The 22,092-nt window shown below is 45.7% G+C and overlaps 1 protein-coding gene across 2 annotated transcripts in view; it reads left to right on the forward strand.

Annotated features, from left to right (window-relative positions):
* The first annotated feature begins 364 nt into the window (after positions 1-364).
* Positions 365-22,092, forward strand: part of PID1 (phosphotyrosine interaction domain containing 1) — an 80,779-nt gene continuing 59,051 nt past the window's right edge. Inside the window, exon 1 of one of the 2 annotated variants that reach the window (XM_054166832.1) lies at positions 365-471. In XM_054166832.1, coding sequence (XP_054022807.1) covers positions 442-471 — 30 coding nt within the window. In that variant the 5' untranslated portion in view covers positions 365-441. The remainder of the gene's footprint in view (positions 472-22,092) is intronic. The other variant, XM_054166831.1, reaches the window with a different exon arrangement.

A 22,092-nucleotide genomic window follows, 5' to 3' on the forward strand; every position in this document is an offset into this window, starting at 1 on the left:
CAGCCTGGGCAGCGACACGGCCTTAAGGAGTTAGTGCAGCGTCCTGCCGCCTTGGCAGCAGCCTGGCAGAACGGGGAGAAGTTTCAACTGCTGTGAGGGATGCGGCCTCTGGAGACGGTTCACTGGAGAAACTCTCTGTTCTCCGAGGGGCGAAGGATGTCGGCGACGGGCGGGCTGGGTCGGAAGCCAGGGATTTTATGCGCCCCTCCGCTTCCCTCACTCCCCGAGGCGCGGCTGCAGGTGGAAGCCACGGCGCGAAGCTGGCAACGCCGAGGCGGGGGGATGCCGCGCCAGGAGGTGCCGTGCCGAAGGGTGTCCCCATGCAGCCCCCGCCCCGCGGCGGCGGCCACGGGTGGGCGGGGCGCCGGCGGGGCGCGCGCCCGGCAGAGAGCAATTCGCGCACGGAGGCCGCTCGGCAGCGCCTCCCGCCGCTGCGGCACCATGTGGCAGCCGGCCACGGAGCGGCTGCAGGTAATGGGCGCGGGGCGGGGGCGGCGGACCCTGGCGAGCGGCCCGGGGAGGGCTGGGGAGAGGGGAGCTGTGGTGGCGAGAACGTGGTCGGTCAGGTACCGGGAGTTTGTTGCAACTTCTTCCCCGCCTTGCCTCCGCAGCTGGGTGTGTGGGACAGACACGGGACACACACACAGTACCGGGGGAAAGGGGACCCTGCCCTGGCGGCGTCCCGGCTGCCGCTGGCTGGTGGCTCTGTCGCTCCCAGCGGGGCTTGGGTTCCAGCCGGCGAGGGCGGCTGCGGCCACCTCGGCCCGGGGAGGCGTCGCGGCTCGGTCCAGCGGAGGACACCCTGTTCAGGGGCTCCTCGCCGCGCACCCCTCAGGTGAGGGGAGCCCCGCCGGTCCGGCCGCCGCCTGGGCCGCGTGCGGGAGGGTGCGCGCGGGATGTGTGGGGTCATAACATCCCTGCTGGAGCCCTTTCCCACCCCCAAATCCAAGGGTCCGGGTGATCGATGGGAGCTTGCCCCTCCCTCCCCCCTGCGCCGCCTCTCCGCACCCTGCGGGCGGTGAGTCGGGCTCCGTTAGCCCCGGCTCCATCCTTCTTTGGTGTGTGCTGCTTGGCGTGTTTCGTATTCCGGGAGAAACCGAGACAGGCGGAGAACACAGCGAAATCAAACTCGCTTTGTAGTTTGGCAAGAAAAGGTTATTCTTGTGTTTGCGAGTCAAATCGAGGATTTGCTTTGCTCTCATCAAGCAGAAAATGTGGTGCTTTGATCTGAGTTGATAGTAGAGCCAAGCTGAGCAGATCAGAGAATTAGAGTGGTAGGGGTTGGAAGTGACTTCCAGATCATCAACTCCAATCCCCCCTTGCCAAGGCAGAATCACCTAGGGCAGGCCAGGCCTGAATGCATCCAGATGGGTGTTGAAAGCCGTTGGAGAAGAAGGCACCACAACCTTTCTGGGCACCCTGTTTCAGGGCTCCGTCACCCTTTTAGTAAAGAAGTTTTTCTTCACGTTGAAGAAAACGTGTTCCAGTTTGTATCCATTGCCCCTTGTCCTATCAGCAGACACAGGTCCAAAAGCACGAGCCAGCAACAGGAGTAATTACTTCTCTTAACAAGGCCCGCTTTTTTTTCCTGCATTGAGAGACTGGATTCTGAGCGGATAGGAAGGATGTGCCACATCCATAGCTGGTGGATTCCAGGGTGACAACTGTGTGAGTATGTTGTTACTTGTTTCCCAGTGTTAGCTGGAAAACTCTTCAAACCACAAGTGCCAAGGACCAGCTGGTTTCCTTAGGGGATATTACTGCAGGGGAAGGATCTGAAGTGAGGCTGCACCCGATAATTAGGAGGAAAAGGAGGAGGTGAGAGAAGGCAAGGAGAAGGGAGAGAGCTGAGATTCACAGTGTTGTGCTGATCTGAATTGTAAGGGCCCCCTTGGTGTAATTTTGAGGTGTTAAAGTAACAAGATGCAGCTGTCACAAATACTTGATAATGCTTGCAAGAGCATGCAAGGCTGAAGAGAACCAAGCACTTGTGTTTTGCAGGATAAGCTTGGGAGTGTACCATTATTTAGGTGTCTCATGTACCACTTGCGTTGGTGGGGTCTGGACTGAGAAGGTTGTGTGCTGTAGGGAGCTTGAGATGCTTGGAGGAGGTATGCTCCTGGGTCCTCACCTTCTGTGGCAAAGCACAGCCACAGGATCCCCTGCTCTCTGTCCTGCTGGAGGGCAGCCACAAGCACCAAAGTTTTCAGCAGTGACCACTGACTTTATTCATCCTACTACTGGCTGCCTTTACCTGGAGGCTCCAGGCCTCCTCAGCCTTTCAAAATTCTGAGTGCCTGTAAATGCAATTGTTGCCATGTACTGTGGAAGCACATGAAGAACTGTAGGTGCTCTGAAAAAAAAATCACCAAAAAACCCCCCACCAACAAAAAACAAGCCAGAGGGATCCAAAATTGCTGAATGAAATTGCACCAGCTCCTAAAATGGGGAGAAGGGGAAAGCCTTGGGAAAGTCACAAGAAGCCTGTAATAATTCTGCACATAACAGCATAGTGAACAGTGGGCAAAACAAATGCAGTGAGTGGAAGGGTGCTGAGAAGTGTTCACATCACAAGGATGTGATCCCAGAATTGAAAGCTGGATCCTCCTCATCCATATATGTGAGCCAGAGTTGCATGGGCAGCAGGCTACTTAATATCCCCAACTGCTTTGTTTGGGGTTTTTTTATTTATTTATTTTTTTTTTTGGCAAAAACCCCTTTGAATCCTTGTCACTTCAAGAGCCATTTGTCTTCCCTTCTGTCTCCCAAGAGCCACATGTTGTGCATTGCCATCTGGGCCAGAGCTGCTGGTAGTGCTGCCCAACCTCCCCTGAGGAGAGCTTGGGCAGGCAACAAATGCATGTTTTTTTCCCATGTTTCTCCTCCTCAACATCTTAGTTCCATTTCAGGTGTCCCATGTTGCTATCTTTGTCCCACGCTCCCTCTCTCCTGGCACCCAGCTGCTGTGAAAGAAATCTTGGTGCCACTAGGGTGTTGAAGGGTGGCACTCTGCTTGTCTCTGGCACCACAAGTGTCACCATGGCTGGCAAGCATGTGTTGGGAGGGAGCTGAACATGGGATTTGGAATGTAGCAGGGTAGTATTTGGTCACTGGATAGAGTAGATGATGTCTTATGGCCTCTATTTGTGTATTCTGCGATTGCGGCCTATGCCAGGTGACTGGAGTCTCCATCTCCGGAGACATTCAGAGTTCCTGTGTGACCTTCTGGGTGAAGCTGCCTTGGCAGGGAGGTTGGGCTTGATGATCTCCAGGCGTCCCTTCCAACCCCTACCATTCTGTGATTCAGGGTTGTATAATGGCTGGTCTGGTCCTGTCTGCTGTAGGTTGGCCTTTGAGATGATGGGTGGGTGCAGAAGTTGTGGAGCTGGCACAACTGTCTTGGTGTTCTAACGTGCGAGCTGGATGTGGCATCATTTTTTCCTGATCATATCTTGCCCTGACTCCAGCTGTGGCAAAGTGCAGGTCTGTTGGTAGTCCATGCTATACCTCTGTGCTAAGGAAAATGGCAGAGAAAATATTTTAATCTTTCAGGTGTGGGCCTGACCTGGTTCAGCAAAGGAAAGTATAAGCTGACTTTTGGAAGTGGATGCCTGTTGGTAAGGGTCAGTCCTGCCCACATTGCTAAGGCAAGCTCTGCGTGTTTAACTCAAATGGCAGCAAGCATTGTGGTGTAAAGGCTCCTGTCATGTTCTGACCGAGTGTGCAGCAGTTGTCTATTGCTCACAGGTCTCCTTTCCTAGCCCCATTCAGTGTATGACCAGCCTGCACGTACCTGGTCTGTGGCCGCTGGTGTAAACCCCACTTTTGTTCCCAATGTGCTCAGTCCTGTCAGGTTTCACAGTTTGTGCTGAAATTTTTGGCGTTGACCAGGCAGTACAATTCCAGTGGTGAGGTCAGCAGCAGAGCTCATGCATACGCAACAGGAATCAGGTGTCAGCTGCTTGGTTATGAAACTGCAGTGAGCTGGGCCATAAGCTGACTTGTCCCTACTGCTGTTGAAGGGCAATGACTTTGAACTGGAGAAGGGGAGATCTAGGCTGGGGATTAGGAGGCAATTCTTTACAGTGAGGGTGGTGAGATGCTGCAACAGGTTGCCCAGGGAGGTTGTGGGTGCCCCTTCCCTGAAAGTGATCGAGGTCGGGTTGGACAGGGCCTTGAGCATCTTGGTCCAGTGGGAGGTGTCCCTGCCCATGGCAGAGGGTTGTAACTAGATGATCTCTAAAGTTCCTTCCATACTTAACAGTTCTATGATTCTGTAATCCGAGACTGTGTCTCATTTGAAGAGTTTTTCCTCTCTGGTTTCTGTGGCAGTGTTCCTGGCTCATGTTCAGTAAGATGTGGGTTCAGATACTGAACATGCATGTGCCTCTCTGTCTCCTCTGCTGGAGCATTGGCCTGGGGAGCTCCTGGGATTTCAGGGTGGTTCTCCCTGTGGCAGGGCTCACTTTACCTTATGGGTGTGGTTTGTGTTGCTGTGCTTGCAGCAGGATCTTCTTGATGGTTGTAAGCAGAGTGTTCAGACTTTTGGCTTGGCATCGGTGGCAGCAGCACTGATTGAAATGGTGCTGAAAATATTCTGAAGTCTTTCTTTAAAATTATTTCTAAATGTACCCCCTGTGCCTGGAAGTGCAGCTGGGACTTCAGAGCTGCCAGCCTTGGCAATGCTCGCGTGAGGACTTTGAGGTGTTTTTTGAAAACAGCTGGGTCTTCATGCAGTTCTGTGTGCCTGCCTGAGATGTGACTGCTATTTGCTTTGAAACCCAAGCTTTCCTGAAGCTTGATGATAGACATTGTTTCTAGATAATGAATCCCAGTGGGTGCATAGTTTGCAAAGTCATGCCATTTATAAGTTTTCCTGCCTTTCTTAACATGTGTGGCTAACAGGGATCACTGTCTCCAAATATGTTTCCCCCGGGAGTGGGACACAGAGTGGTGCTGCCAGGCCTTGTGCTGGTGCTGCCAGGCCTTGTGCTGCATTGCTGTGCATCCCAGACTGAGGCACGCCCATGAGCCCTCCTTCTGGAGAAGCTCACATTGTTCTTCTGCGGGTGGTACAGTTGGTGAGCTCCCAATGAGAAAGGAGCAGATGAGGGTGCTCTGTCGTGGAGCTGACTCTGTCCCTGTCTGTGGGCCTGGGCCAGACCATGCAGTTGCTTCAGATGCTTTTCTTGGGCACCCAGTTGTCTCTGGCTGAGCCTCTTTGGCTGGAATGTGTTTCTGTGCTCTGTAACTGCATCTTGACTCTGCTGATACTTTCAGACTTTGGGATGAGAGATACTGTTGCTAAACGGCATCCTGGCCTGGATCAGGAATAGTGTGGCCAGCAGGAGAAGGGAAGTGATTGTGCCCCTTGTACTTGGCACTGGTTAAGCCACACCTCAAGTACCGGGTTCAGTTTTGGACACTGAGGTGCTGGAGCAGGTTCAGAGAAGGACAACGATGCTGGTGAAGGGTCTGGAGAACAGGAACAGCAGAGAGAACAGGGGTTGTTTAGACTGGAGAAGAAGAAGCTGAGGGGAGACCTCATTGCCCTGAAAGGAAGTTGTAGGGAGGTGAAGATTGGACTCTTCTCCCTACAATCAGGAAATGACCTGAAACTGTGCCAGGGGAGGTTTAATTTGGATACTAGGAAGAATTTATTTGCTGCAAGAGTAGTCAGGCATTGGAACAGGCTGTCCAGGGATGCGGTGGTGTCCCCATCACTGGAGGTGTTCACAAAACGTGTGGAGATGGCACTGTGAGACATGGTTTAATGACCATGGTGTTAGGTTGAAGGCTGGACTTGATGATCTTCGAGGTCTTTTCCAACCAAAACAGTTCTCTGGTTCTGTGATATTATGTGCATCCACTACCACCTAGTACACACAACAAACGTGTTTTCTGTGACAGGAACAGCGAAAGTCTTCGCTGAAGAAAGCCAGGTCTGGGCCGATCTCCATGTGTGCTGGCTTTGAAGTAATTACGGGCGCAGTGTGTGTGCAGATGCAATGTGAATTTAGGTGCTATTGGTGCTTTCAAAATCAACAGCTTCTCTTTCTGTTATGCCCAGCGTTCAGATGCGTGTGTGTGTTTAAAAAATGCAGCATACAGCCAGTTAAAGGAATAGTTTTCTAGCTTTTAAAAGCATATGGAAAACCTCCTTTGTAAACCACACACAAGTGTTGTCAGCGTAAAGCGTACAAATGGCTGTCTAGGCAGAAACTGCTGCAAGATGTGCATAGCAGGACTGATACTCTGGTTTCATTAAATACTGTGTCAGAAGGGAAAAGTGAAAAGTATTTGAAATTTAAGCTTAAGTCATGTGGATGCAAATGTCCGGGAAGCCTTACAGCCCAGAGTTTTGGCACTGTGTAGCTTCAAGGATCTTTCAAGGCATTGAAGTTCTTGCCCAGGTTTGCTGCTATGACTTTACAGCAGTCAATGATCTTTAAAACAAAGCTCTGTGATTCCAGCAAGCTCATCTGGCACTACTTAGCTTGGGCAGTTCCTTTTTTTCTGTGTTATTTATTCTTTATACAAAGTGAATGGCTGAAAAAATGGTAACTTTGGGAAGCATTCTATGACCAAAAGAAAATCAAAATCAGTGACTGCCTTGTGGAAAGTCCCCTGGGAAATGATCCTAAGGGTTCATTTGTAGTGTACTATGGCAGCCTGTTTGACCAAGAAAAATAAAACAAAGAGAATAAAGCAATGATTTCCTTGAAGGAAAACAAACTGAAGTGTTGAGTCTGAGTAGTCCAGCATTTTAACTGCCTGTTTCTCATTCTTTCTCTGTCACTGGTGGCAGCCAGCAGGACAGTCAGCAGTGCTGTGCCCAGCGCTTTGCATTTCCTTCCCAGCACAACTGTGTTTACAGCAGAGACCTTCAGCACAGGGATGAGAGATGTGCTGTGCTGGACAGGCTTTGGGCCAGTATCCCCACAGGCCCAGACAGTGGCACGGTTGTGTCTTTCTTTGTGATTTGGCCTTTATGTAAGCAAGGTGAGAGTAAATGTTTAAATGTGTCACTGAAAAGTTCTTTTAAGCAGGTCTCTTCCCAGCGCCCCCACCCCCCATTATCTTTGTTTGTTTGTTTGTTTTGTTATTGTTGTTTTGTTTTGTGTTTCCATCCCACCCCCTCCCCACCCCAGTGCTTTCATGTGTAGTAATTGAACTTATTTGCACTTCAAATAATAGCTGGAAAAATTGCAGGTGACAGTGGGTGTTAGTCTTCTGGGCTGTTTCTGAATAAGTACATCAAAGCTCTTTGACTGAAGATTTTAAATGTGGATGGTTGTAAATGTGACCTGAGAAGACCAAATATGGCTTTTCATGGTTCAGTTTTCCTGCTGGAATCTTGAAAATGAAGTGATGAATGCAAATCTTTGATGCATAGAATCTTAAGGAAAAAAACAACACCAAACAAACCCCAAAACCCCACAACGGTTTGTGTTGCTAGAGTTTGCTCTTTTGGTGATGGCACTTGAACAAAATTCTACACAGCCTCAGAATGATTGTTGATGTTGCTGCACTGACCTTATCTCAGCAGTTCAGTGATGGCTTCTGAAGAACTTCCACACATGTTTTTGTTGGGAGCATTTAAACAGTAACAGCTTTTCTGAGAAAATGATTATGGCTGCTAGTAATCCCAGTGTTGGTTTAGACATGTAAAAATGTTGCCATTCCAGCTGTTTGCCTCTGTTCCCTCGCACTCTTTTCTTGCTGTGTTGTGCTGGGTGCTGTGAATGAGTGGGTGGGACTTCAGAGGCAGGTTGATGGCCTTTTTTGGACTCTTTCACTCTTCTCTCAGCTTAATGTCTGGTTGTACTTTGAGGCGATACTAACAGCTACATTTCTGACCTGAGTTACTGGGAGTGAACTTCACTGACTGAGCTGTTCCACGAGTGTGGTGCTGTGGGATCTGGGGTCTCTTGTGTCATATCCCTTCATGGTCTTGATTCTGTGCCATGCTGGATAATTTCTAAAAGTCTTTTCATGTGAAAACATTTTCTGCAGATATGTTTGATGAGAACTGCCAAGAACACTGAAAGCAAATAGAAAGTTTATTTAGTGTCCTGAAGTTTAGATTTGTGGCCACCTCTTGCTTCCTATACCAGGCTCCCTGAGGGTTATTCCATAGTCTTTTTGTGAAGCTTTCACAATGACCCTGGAGTAAATTTCCAAGTATTTTCAAACCCTCCATTTAAGGTATTAGGCTTTTCCAGAGGGTGTTTTGCCTGGTGGACTGATCTTTTCCAAAAACCTGCCCATTCATTCAGTGCCCAGAGAGGATAAATGATGTTTGGAGTGTGGTTCCACCAGTGGAATAGCTGCCCTGAAGATCTTGCTGTGGCATCTGGGCCCAGCTCCACTGGGGTCAGCACCAGCCTCGCGCCTTCCTGGATTGTAGAACAGGGCAGCAGTCCTGCCTCTTGAGATGTTAGAGAACATCTAGAAAGTTTGTATACTCTCACTTAAAACATTTCTCCATGGTACTGGGCTTCTTTCTGAGAGTGTCTGGTGGCTGCAAGCCAGGACCAAGGAGTTTGACACCAGGGCACCAAGGACCTAGGACCTCTATGGCGGTGCTGGTGGCAATGTCAAATTAATCATCTGAACCTGAACCAGAGAGCTCTAGCTCTCTATTTCCTCCCTGAGCCTGAATTTTGACAGAAAGAACGGTTGGACACAATATTCCCTCTCCAGAATGGCCGCAGGAGGGAACCTCTCCAGAATCTCAGCTGCTCTGCAGCTTTCCTGTATCTGAGGATGAGCCTTGTTGCTGTCAGAATTAATCTGTGGCAGTCCAAATTAACGTGCTGAACTGGTTTTCTAGTGGTAAGAAATGTTGCCCTTAGTTTGCTAGTATTTCCTTCTGCTGGGGTGAGGAACAGCACGAGAAGAGTTGTGTCGTGGTGTGCTGGTCTTCCGTCTCCAGCCTGGAGTTGGCAAGCATGAAGACAAACCACAAAATTCTTAGGAAAAAAAAAGTCCCCCAAAATTGTCAAAACAAAGGTTTTAGCCTTTCTTTGTCTGGTTGGAGACTATTTATTTAACAGAACCTTTTGTTCATTTTAATCTTTGCCTAATGTAATTTTTTTCCCTGTTTGTTTGTTTGTGGTTTTTTTTGACCATAAAAATGCTTTTTGGAACTTAGGCAAACAATAAACTGCAGCTTCTCAGGCCGCCTGGGTCTTGGGGCATCATGAATACCTCTGCTCCAGCTCACTGCACAGTACATCAGCAGATGGCAGTGAATTTCTCACCTTTTAGAAAATTGTCAGCTTGAGCATCATTTTGTTTTCCCCTGGTCCATGGGAATTTTGCATGCCTGACTATAAATTTGAATCGGAACGTGTAGAAGCTTCAATCTTGTCCCAGTGCTTCTAGGAAGAAGCATGGATCTGCACAGGTTTTAGTTTTCACAGCTGTGTTCTGTTGTTTGGATTAGAATCAGGAGGAAGGATATTTTGAAAATGTTGTGTAGTTCCTCTTCATGGTTTGAGCTTGGTGCTGCCTGTTTGAGATCATCCCAATAGAAGAGACAGTTCTGGTTCTCCTGCTAAAACGAGCTGCTGGAAGGATGTGCAGAGCTGTACAGTCACGAGCGGAAAATTTTTTGGTAGGCAACTAAGGGCAAACCCAGCTGTGATTCCTGAGACCCCCAAAGCCTGGTGATCCTCCAGCTGAGGATAAGGCTCTGAACTTTGACTTGTTGCCTGCCAGGCTGCCCCTGGGAACTGTGGATTTGTGGCTTGGCTCCTTCCAGGCTGTGCCACATGGCCACCAGGACAGCTGCCTGTTGGGAAATGTGGTGGGATAACTGCAGAAGCGGAGTCCTTTTTGTCGCCTTCTTGACAGAGCATCAGCAGCAGTGTCTGTAGAAAGGATGTGTTTTCTAGGATTTGGACAGTGTGCTTTGATAAATGTGTGTTAAATCACTCAGATTTAAGAATGCAGTCTTATCTCTGTGCCTTTGAACCCATTAACTTTTGTCTTGCCATTCATGATGGGAATGTAACTGCTCGGTGATTTATAAGGAATGTTCGGAAGTGTTTCTTCATGGCTGCTTTGTTTTGGTGTTTAGAGGCTTTCTTTTTCATCCAAGCACCTGAATCTTTGTGCTAGAATGTGTAATTCCTTTCAAAAGGCAATGTTTTAATCTTCTACCACTAAAATACGGAGTTGCTGTAGAATGAAGAGTTTGAAAGGCTGCAGGAGCTGAGGTGGGTCCTGCTGTTGCCTTTTCCTGCAGATCAATGGTGTCCGGTAGTGGGCACAAATTTGAACATCAGAAGTTCCACCGAAATGTGAGGAGGAGCTTGTGTAACTTAAGGGTGATGGAGTCTTGCAGCAGCCTGTCCAGAGAGGTGGTGGAGTCTCCCATCTCTTGAGTCATTCAAAACTCCTTTCTGTCCTTTTTAAAAATGGAGGTAACGTTTTCCTTTCTTCCAGTCACCAGGGTCTTCACCTGACTGCCAGGACTTTTCAAATATGATGGAGAGTGTCTTGGCAACTACCTCAGTTAATTTCCTCAGGGCTCTGGGATGCATCATATCGGGTCCCATGGAATTGTGTATCTTCAGATTCCTCCGATGGTCACGCACCTTGTCTTCACATATGGTGGGAGGGACTTTGTCTCCTTGGTCTCCATCTTGTGGGCCATCAACATGAGAGCCATGAGGAGAGGGGTCGCCGAGACAAAAAAGTTGTTGAGCCTCTCAGCCTTCTCATCTGTTGTGACCAGTTCACCACTGTTTCATCTGCAGGCTGCAGATGTGTTGCCAGTCCTCTGCCTTTCTTCATTTAAAAATCAGACTCTTTTGTTTCTGTTGACTGCTTACCAGAGGAAAGATGTTATTTAAACAATGTGTGGGGATTATCTGTGTACTGGACTACCACAGTAAACAAGCAATTAATTCTCTTCAAAATGTACACTGTGCTCTGTCTGTTGATTTTAAGGAGTTTTCTGGCAAACAAAGTATTTTTCTGTCTAAGAAACATTTCCTACCCAGTGACTAGTTGTAACAGAAGCGACAGTATTTCCTGTCTAAGGGAACGGATTGTATGTACATACTTTCAGTTTGCCACTGTGGTTAACATCACTATGTGTTTTTGTAGCACTATTTAATTTTTTTTTCTCAGTTTTATGTACTTAGTGTCAATAAACATAGGTACAGAAATAACAGTCTGTCTGAGCCAACCAGTTGGTGCTTTTCTTTCATTTTGCTAACACCAGTGCTGGGATTTTGCGGAGGATAATCTGAGGATTCAGCTTTGGCTTTCCTCCTGCTCAAAACAAAATCATAGAATAGTTTGGGTTGGAAGGGATCTTAAAGATCATCTCGTTCCAGCCTCACTGTCATGGGCTCAATGATCTTGGAGGTCTTTTCCAGACAAAGCAATTCTGTCATTCTGTGATGTGCAGCTGTTGGTTTCTGGAGCTTAGAAGATGTTTTTTATACTGTCAGAGGCCAGCAAAGGGTATCCCAGTTTGGCAATACTGGTGTTTCTAGAAAATGAGAAATCAAAGGTGGGCAAACACGTGTCCTCAGGATTTCTGCTGAGCCTCCCTGTCAGTACAGGGGTTTTTCTGTTGTCCCCTGTCTTTGCCAGTTGCAGTTCTCCATGGGTGAGTGTAGGGTCTTCTGACATTGCTACCCTGCAAGCCCCCCAGCTGCTTGTAACTCGGGAGGATGAAATTATTCTGGGTTGCAAGTGGGCTTTTTCTGTCTGACTTTCCCAGGGTTCCTTGGCTGTTTCCACTCCTGCCCTCTCCTGGCCAGGGCTTAGCAAAGCTGAGCAGAGCTGTGTGGGGTGTATTTCCTATCTCTGTGCTTCCTGGACGGCTCTGCAGCATGTCTGTGTCCTGATGCTGAGCTTTTGATGTCATTTTGTTGTCGTACTGTAAATGACTGCTAAACTCCTCGTCCAGCTTCCTTGCTGATTCCTCGCAGAGCTGTTCACTTTATTCTGAGCCATGTATCATTTTAGCCTGGTCTTCATAGTCTGGGTTTTCTGTAGTGGCTCATTTTTTATAGGTGTGTAATTATGTGCGATTAAACTGCTGTTCCTTTTTTAGTTAGCTTTTATCTGTCACTGTCACAGACAGCGTCTAAAACGATGATTTTGAGATGCTTATAAACATGGAAGCAAATAAGAAGATTCCTAAATTTATTCATCCCTTTAACTCCTTCAAGTTTCTGTCCTAACAGATGTGTTACAACATTGGGAGACTCAGGTGAAAGCAGGAACCATTAGGGGTGGTGACCTCTGTGATACCAAAAGCCAAGCTGGACAATCACAGTGGTTCTTTGATAGCTGCATTCTTTGGCAAAAAGAAGGTTTGAAACGTTTTTGAAGGCCACAAACAGAGTGAGATCCACAAACATGTCCTGTAAACTTGCTCTCCTGAGTTGCAAGACACGTCGAGCTGTTTGTGTTGTATGTAGTCATACGTTATCATACTGCAGTGAAATAGTCTCAAAACTGGAACTAAAGCAAGCTGTGAATGGAAAAACACTGCCAATCAAAACACTGAAAAGAGGGGACATGCCCCTAATAAAATCTATGAAGCCTTCATGTATTTACAATAACCAAATCGTCATCTCTGCAACACTTCAGCTGTATATGTCCTGCGAGCAGACCCCAGCACCCAGAAGCCTGTGCATGGCGTGGTGAGGGAGGCTGTGATTCCCTGCAAGACTGAGGCCTTGCTGAGTGCTCAGTGTTCCAATGCACATGGGTTTTCTCCGGAATTGAAAACATCTTTTATTCCCTGGGCTGAGTTGGCAGCCAGCACAGAAGGCAGTCTGCTTTCTGTTCATCGATCAAGGGACAAGTCTGGCTTTCCTGAGCCAAGCGCATCAGTAGAAAGTTGAGCTATTTTCCACTCTCTGGTTTTTAATTAAATATGGCCATTCATGGGGGTGGCTAATTCTTGAAATATGATGAGAAACGTGATAGTGAATTAAGGGTCGAGGCTTTCATCCCTCGATTTCCAAGGCTTTGCTGGCAGTTGCTGCAGTTGGTGGCTGCCTGTGTTGAATTGCAGAATCATAGAATTGTTTAGGTTGGAAGAGACCTTTAAGATAGAGTCCAACCTTCAACCTAAGACCACCATGGCCATTAAACCATCTCCCAAAGTGGCATATCCACGTGTTTCTTGAACACCTTCAGGAAAGGTGACTCTGCCCTCTGGGCAGCCTGCTCCAGTGCCTGACCACCACCACCACTCTTGTAGGAAAGAAATTTTTTCCCAATATCCAATCTAAACCTCCTCTGGCACAATTTCAGGCTATTTCCGCTTGTTCTACTACCACCATCCCTGGAGGCATTCAAGAAATGTGTAGACATGGCAATTTGGGACATGGTTTAATTGCCATGGTGGTCTTACATTGGCAGTTGGACTTGATGGTTTTGCAGGTCTTTTTCAGCCAAAACAATTCTTTGATTCTATGGTTCTGTTTGAGGCTTGGCTGAAACCCAGTGATACAGGGCTGTAAATAAACCCCTGGCAGTGAGCAAATGGCAGTGGGTCTTTCCAGATGATCCTTGTGCCCATGTTTGGAGGAACAGGAATATGTGAAAGGTTTCTCTTTTAGCTGAGGACATTTTACACGTTTGTAAGGACTTACTTTACTATCAGGGTTTCTTAATGATTAGAGTTCTAGCAGGAAAATTTCTCTCATAAATTGTGGCAGCCCATTTCACTCTCATCACAGCAGGTTTATCACTATATGAACTTTGATAATTAGTTTGTCATCCAGGCACAGGCATTTCATCCTGGCAGTTTTCTCAGTGAGAATAATTTGCCTTTTATTTGTTGAGGGTGGGGGTGTTTGTTTTTTTAAAACAGAACTTCCATTCATGATGGGCACAGCAAATGTAGTAAAACACTATCATAGCTGGGATTTGTTGTACGCTATGGATTTATGTCAAGAATGTTAATGATTTGTTTATGAATAAGTAGGCCTGTAGTATTGTGAAACAGGATCTGGCAGGGCTGCTGAATGGACATTTCGAAAGCAGAGGACTCTTGAACTGAATAAACTGTGGATATTTGTATGTCTCAAACTAGTCAGAAGCAGGGTTTTAAAGAGAAGCATTTATTTAATGTATTACCATCCTCACAGCACTCATCTGGCACATGCATGGGCCACTCGATAAGAAGCAAAGAGGTTGTTAAGGATTTTTTTAAGGGCAGTTAATCTCTTTCTGATGGGCTCTAGTTTAAAAATAAGGTGTTCTTTGAGAAAGCAGCACACAGCCTGAGGCAGAGCAGTGTGATGTTTGCGGAGTCGGTGTGGACCTGGAAGGTACTGTGAATCTGCAGTGTCTTGTCTCATCCCAAGTAAAGGATTCCTTGCTTTGCTTGTTACAATTAGCATGGTCAAGGTGTGGGGATCTAATCCCTGGGCTATCAAATCAATAGACCAACAACCAATGTCCAGCTGCACAAACTATGAGCTCTGTCACTGTTCCGGACTCAACTCCTCAATCCAGCTAATGTGTGACTTTTTGTACATCGTAAAGTTTCAAAGAAATCATTGCAATGTTTACCTTCTCTTCCACCGTCCTTCCTGTAATGAGCTTTTCAGCTGGTTAAATGGGTGATAATTCTTAACCTGAAGAAGAGGTTGTCACCCAAAAGGGATTCATACATTTTTAAACCCTTTAGAGGCTGCAGGTAGAAGATGATTCATTTATCACTCTGGCAGAAAGCCTTGCCGTGTAACTTCATGCACCACAGGCAGCAGAGCCCAAACCTGAGGGACTTCAGAGGTGGATTCAGGAAACGTCAGAAGCAGTTGTTGCTATGCATCCAGGCTGTCGTGTGGAGCGTGACCAAACTCTGCCTGATAAGTTACAGCATTTCTTGAAATAGTGCCTTGTACCTTTTAATGAGTTCCACATCAGTGGATGGTTAAAATGAAGTAAGAATTGCTTCAGCATTAAAACTGTGCCTGGAGGACTTCACTGAGAAATTGCTTGTGATTATTAGGTGAATTTAATACACTACCTTACTGCTTTGCTGTGCCTTTTTTTTTTGAATGCTGATTGCCCTTTTGAAAGTTGAAGCATGTGCAGATGGAAAGTAATGTTCAAATGGGAATGGTTTTGGAAGCCGTGCTGTGCTCTCTTCCTTTGAACATGGATAGGGAAGAGAGGTAAACACAATTTATTGAGATGCAACTTTTATAGCAGAATTGGATTTCCTCTAAACACGTTTTGATTGTGTGCCAAATGGGAAAGAGGCTGAAGCCAAAGTACTTCATGTGCCAAACTGGAGAAGAATCTTTTCCAAAGCGAATGAGCTGGGGGAAAGTGAGGCTTATATTGCTTGTTTCTTCTCTGGTGTATGCTCATGTGGAGTGAAACACTGAGAGATAGCCACCCTCTGTGACAGCTGATGATGTAGCAGCCATGGGGAGCAATCAGACTAATGACAGTCTAACCTACTATGGGCCAGCGACACCCTGGGAGTGTTTTGTGCAACTGAAGACAGGTGACATGGGTTGCTGTACGTATGTCTGTCCAGTTGCCTCTCAGATTTACCTCTGATCATGTGCTGTTTTTTCAGTGGTGTATTTGTTGCTTACCATGTTTTTGTAGAATCATAGATTTGTTTTGGTTGGAAAAGAACCTCTAGGGTCATCGAGTCCAATGGCCTAATGGCCGTTAAGCAATTTCCCAAGGTGTCATGTTTACATGTTTATTGAACACCTCCAGGGACAATGACTCCACCACCTCCACGGGCAACCTATGCCAGTGCCAGACAAGGCATTTTCTCCTGTTTCTTCCCCAGAATTGTTTCCTCTAAGGTGATGTTACAGCAATTTAACAGGCCACAAGCTGCAAGATACTGCCCTTCTCCAGTACAGCAGCACGTGTTTGGGGGGGAGACTGTACTGCAGCTGATGAAGCAATTTGTTCAGTAGATGGATGCTTGCATCCTTTCCCCACTCAGAAAGATACTGCACCACTGAACACTATTAAATATTGTTGACTTCATAGGGAGCTGTGTTTGTGATTTGTCGACTGTGTAAGCAGAACAGGCAATCCCAGATCTGCTTCAGGAATGGATTTACTTTGCCAGGTTGGCAATATCAGTGATGGCCACCAGTGTGGTAATTTCTGACTGTAATGGTGGTAAAACATGAAAGTGGAAGTGCTCATGTCATAAGGCAGGAGCTGGAACTAATCACTTTTCTACAGATGCTACATGCAAAACATTATAACCACAGCCTTGTTTCATGTGCTGGTTGAAGCTGGCTCCCTTTTAATCGTTATACTAATGATGGAGCACTGCATGGAATATCACTGTTTTCAAACAATTTCTAACTTTTCTTTCTGAAATTTGTTAAACATCAGTGTTTAAGCAGATTCCAAGTGCAGGTGTGTTTTCCATTGTGCCACAGTTAAAACTCACGGTCTTTCTTCGTGGATAAATACTGCACACACTTGCCTGGCTGAGCTACAGGAAATGTTGGGAGCTTGGGTTTCTGTATCTGTGGGGAGATGCTGTAGTACTTCAGCTTCTGATTTTTCTCTGTTGTGCTTGTGGTGTGGATGACACTGTGACATGCACATGATAGCAACTTGTGCTTCAAGACAAAACAAAGCAAAACTTGGAAAACTTTGCTTACGGTGGTTGCTGGATTGTACCCGGGAGGGAACAGTCTTTGTTGAACTGAATGATCAATTGTATGAGGTTTAGCAAGGCCAAGTGCTGAGGCCTGCACTTGGGTCGTAACAACCCCAGGCAATGCTACAGACTTGGGATGTAGTGTCTGGACAGTTGCCCAGCAGAAAAGGACCTGGGGGTGCTGGTTGACAGCCAGCTGAACATGAGCCAGCAGTGTGCTCAGGTGGCCAAGAAGGCCAACAGCATCCTGGACTGGGTCAGGAACAGTGCGGCCAGCAGGCCCAGGGAAGTAATTGTGCCCTTGTACTCAGCACTGGTGAGGCTGCACCTCAAATACCGAGTACAGTTTTGGATCCCTCACTACAGGTAAGACATTGAGGTGCTGAAACATGTCTAGAGAAGGGCAGCAAAGCTGGGAAGAGACTAGAGAGCAAGTCTTACAAGGAGTGGCTCAGGGAACTGAGATTGTTTAGGCTAGAGAACAGGAGGCTGAGGGGAGACTTCATTGCTCTCTGCAACTCCCTGAAAGGAGGTTGGAGTAAGGTGGGGGTCGTTGTCCTTTCCCTACTATCAGGTGATGGAATGAGAGGAAATGACCTGAAATTGCACCAGTGGAGGTTTAGGTTGGTTATTAGGAAAAATGTCTTTCCTCCAAGAGCAGTCAGGCATTGGAACAGGCTGCCCAGGGAGGTGGTGGAGTCGCTGTCCCTGAAGGCGTTCAAGAAATCTGTGGACATGATACTTCGAGACATGATCTAATGGCTGTGGTGGTGTTAGGTTGACAGTTGGACTTGATGATCTTCAAGGTCTCTTCCATCTGAAGCAATTATATGATTCTTTGTGCAAATAACTTACATAAGCATAGCTGAGAAGCCGTTGGGAGGGCTGCAGCATGATCAATTTCAAGTATTAGAAAAAAATAAGATTTATAACTTAGTGGTCAGAAAGCAAATAACAAAAGCTGCAGATCTGGGCAGGAAGACATGCAATAAAAAGTGTTATTGCAAGAGTAAGATGTAGAAGACACATGTTTGCATGGTAGTCTCCTGGATTTATTGTGACATTTATTTGTGGTGGTTGTGAAAGTGGAACTTTTAGCAGTCTTGGTATAATTAGAGAAGGCTGAATTTCTAAAGCTCCTCAAACTTTTCGCATCACAGTTGTGTGGGGCTTTTTCCAGACAAATACTTGCCTTTTTGATTAAAAGAAATCATAGAATCATTAAAGCTGGAAAAGACCTCCAAGATCATCAAGTCCAACCTTCATCCCAGCACCTCCATTACCACTAGGCCATGTCCCAACGTGCCACATCTACTTGTTTCTTGAACACCTCCAGGGATAGTGACTCCACCACGCCCCTGAGCAGCCTGTTCCAATGCCTGACCACTATTTCAGTAAAGAATTTCTTCCTGATGTCCAACCTTAACCTCACCTGGGATAATTTCAGGCCATTTCCTCTTGTCCTGTTGTTAGTTACTTGGAAGAAGAGGCCAACCCCAGCCTTAGTTTTTGTCTTGGAACTATTTCCCCGGAGCATTGATTAATTGATATTTGCAATATTCAGTGCTTTACTATTTTATCAGAGGCTTCTAAATTCTTTACCCCTTCCTTTTCAGGGTAAATAATTTAGATTTCAGATGCATCACATTTGATATAAGCCACCTTGTTAACATCTCCCATAGAAGTAAAGTTCTGTGTGCTTTGAGGGATGCTGGAATAACTACATCATGAATGCTTCTAAGTTAACTTGAACAGGTTGAAGAAAGAAGAGTTCCCAGTACAGAGGCATAACAATCGATGTAGTTTACACCAAAGAATATTCAATAATTAAAAACCAAGCAAACAAACAACAAAACCAAACAAAAAACCCCACCCCCCCAAAAAAAACCCCACCCAAACCCAAAAATATCTCATTTGCATTCCTTCCACAACTTTATTTCTCAAAGCTGAAATAGAACTTGCAGATTCAAACTTGACTGACTTTTATCAATGCAAGAATTACTGAAGTGGTTTAAGTGGCTGAGAAGGGATGGTGTTTAAGGTGGTCACCAATCAGTGGAGCTGAGAAGAAAACAGAGGCTGTACTGAGAATGAGGATGTTCTTATTTGCAGGATGTTCTTATTCTGCCTCTGTTTTCTGTGTGGAAAACTTGTAAATCATTGCTGTGAACAAAGTTTGGAGCACGCTGGAGAAAAGTGAAAGTATAATTACTGGAAGATGAGGCTTTCACAGTGCAAAGAGAATCCTTGCACAGACCTGATGTTTTGTTGGTCTTGCTGGAAGGAAACATATGGCTAGATTTTTAGCTCTTCTGGTATTTTCAGTTGAACAGTATTTCCATTGTTCAGTGCTCTTCATTTCATTGCCAATGTAGAATTACAAAACTGAACTAGCAATTTATTTAGTACACTAGAAAGTAGTACTAATTATTCATGTAGGTGTGTAGCAGGTCATGTAAAGCAGCAGTAAAGATGTGGGTAGTTTTGTCCAGTGCAGCTTCAGATTATTTTGTGGAAGCAGGGAGGGTTTTTTTCATGGTGTATGACATTCCTAAAGATTGGTTTTCAATGAGCAGGTGTCTCCAGAATGGAATTGCTTGAGTTTGTTTATCAATTTTGGATTCCTCAAGAGTGATGCTGCAGTGCTTGTGTGAGGAGGTAATGTTTTTAATTGGTCCCATATGTACTGGCAGACAACATATGAACCATGCCTTGGGGGGATGTGGGCATCTGGTTGACTCTTCTAATACATTTTATTTCTTCTCTGGAGGGATTTGCTTTTTTCATTGTTTCCCCTGCCTTTGTTCTAACAGCAGTAGATATGTCTAGTCACCAGCATTTTAAAACTCAATACTCAGCCAAGGGATTAGTTCAGCTTCTGCAAAATTATCTGAACTTTGACAAAAAGAAGAAACTGAAGTCTTACAGAGAATCTGGAGTTTCTGAGAATCTTTGGATTTGAGCAGTTAAATTGCAAGGATCTGAAACTTCATCTTCTGTCTCGAAAAGCACCAATAGATTGTCCTTTGAAAGTCAGGTTAAAAAACAAAAAAGAATCATCAGGAAAGACTAATCACTTTTGAAAGCCTTGAAAACACCATGCAGATTTAGCCTTCATATCTGGAGGACATGGATACAAGAGGGTTGTTCTGTCCTTGGGTGATGTAGGCTAGTCCCAGGAAAGGGAAGTGCCATGCTCAGCCACTTCATTTGACTCCTGCACTGAAAGAGCAGAGTCATTTTGCATCTGGCTGTTTTGGCTCAGCTTAATCTGTGAAGTAGCTGCAGGAGAAACAAGAAGATAAATGAGTTGGTTTAATTTTCTTTTGTAAAGATTTGGTGCAAATCCTGTCAATTATTAACTCTATAGCTTTGCTGAATTAATGAGACACTTTGTAGAAAGGTATTTTTTAGCACTTTCTGTGGACTCCCTTATTCCTGACGTGGGCTCTTGGTGTACTACACATATTTGTGGTTTTAAGAAATGGGAAGACCTACTGTGGGAAATCCCTGTGGAGACAGGGGTTATTGACTTGCACTACAGCACAAGCCACATGTTGTCTGTATTCTGCATCATCTGCTCTAAGGTTTGTATAGTCAAAAATCCTGGCAGAGTTCCCCCATGGTGAAGTTGGAGGCAAGAAAGGAGGCAAAATGCCTGTGAGTGTAGTTTGGGCCTGGGAAGTCTCCTTGGGAACATGCATTTGATGGGACAGTAGTGCTGGCCAGACTTGGTTCCTCTGGGAATGCTCTGGGGTGTGTACTGATGGTGCTTATGGGGAGAAGGAGAGAAGGAAGGCTAAAGGCATCAGGCTTCTTTCTTTTGCCTTCTGCAAGTCTGATGCACCCTGATGAAAGCTTTCCAAAAAGGCTGGCTCGCTGCAGAAGCCTATCTGCTCACTTGGAAATGGATTGTGTCCATGGGACAATGCCCCCTCTCAGACTCAGGAGTGCCAGGTTCATATCCTGGTCTTGTTTCAGACCTGGAGAAGTCAGTGCCAAAAACCATTATCAAAGGAGTCAGTGATAAAATGCATGGTTTTAGAGTTAAAAAATGGATTCTCATTATCTTGTAGCTGTAAATACAAGAATTCATTAGACCAGAACTTTATTTGGTTTGTATTTAAGCAATGCATAAACTTTTTTGGCAAGAATGTATACCCTTTGTTCTTGCACAGTATTAAGCACAATGTTACCTCTGGCAAACAATCTGGTCACATTCCCTGCTTGTAACAGGTGCCTGTGTCATCTAGATCATATCCCTGTCTTGGACAACAAGCCTTAGAAAGGGAGGAAAGAGTTCACCAAGCTGCATAGCTGCTTAACAAGTTATTGATTTGTTGCAAAAAAAATGAAGATTGAGGAAGTGAACTGCTGGGTTGGAGTGGGTTGTGCTGGGGAACACACTGCTTGTCTGGCAGGTATTGTATGAGATGGGCTTGCTCTGCCAGGCACAGAGTGAGGAAAAACCCCCACTTTTTAAAGCATCCTCTGACACAGAAATTGCTGGAAACACTCCAAGAGCAAATTGAAAAAGCAATGTCTGCCTTCATGCTGCAGGATTCCATTGTTTTAATACTGGGCCAACCACACCAAATAATACATCTACTGGAAACTCATGTTAGGGACAAAACATGCTGGAGAGCAGCTAAGGGATCAGCTCAAAATCAGTGAATGAACTTGACATATCTATGCTGCTGCAATGAGCTCAGCATATCTGCGTTGCTGCATGTCCTGTTTTGTTCTTTCTCTTCTTGTCAGCTCCTCTTTTATTTATTTCCAGTCTTCCTTTATTTTTTGTCTTTTTTTCCCCCCTCCCCTTCCCTATTTGTTTGGGTTTGGGGTTTGGTGGGTTTTGGGTTTAGGGTGTTTTTTTTTGTTTGGTTGGTTTACTTCTGTTTTGTGGTTGGTTGGTGGTTGTTGCTGTTAAACTTTTGTGGTTCTGTTTGGGTTGGGTTTTTTTTGGTGGTGTTTTTTTGTCTGCCATTTGTCTGGAAAAAATACTGAGACTAATAAATACCTCTGCTTGCACAGAGGAATTCTAGCATACTGGTATTTTTGAAACTGTAATTGGTTTAAAATTCCAGACTTGCACACAGAGATGGTGCTTTTGGGGAGGTACAGTGGCTCTGTTGATGAGCAGATGAACAGCAGATAAGATGGGTGACTTTTATTTTCCTTCAGTGCTGTGTAATAGAGCAGTGCTTCCTGGGTGGTTCGGTTCTCTGGACTTCTAAACATAGTTTGAAGACCAGCATCAGGGATAGGATGGAAGAAGAAGACAGTTGTTACTGCAAGTGTAAATGTTATTTACAATGACTGCTTTTTAATAAATACCCAACACAGCAGTCTGTTAATTTGGTTTTGGTGGCATGAGAGCCAGTTCATTTGTGAGGGAGTTTGAGAGTTAACTTTTGGCCCCAGAAATCACTGTTTGGGAAGCA

This window comes from Dryobates pubescens, chromosome 13 (assembly GCF_014839835.1).
Source record: "Dryobates pubescens isolate bDryPub1 chromosome 13, bDryPub1.pri, whole genome shotgun sequence".
Classification (NCBI taxonomy): Eukaryota; Metazoa; Chordata; class Aves; order Piciformes; family Picidae; genus Dryobates; species Dryobates pubescens.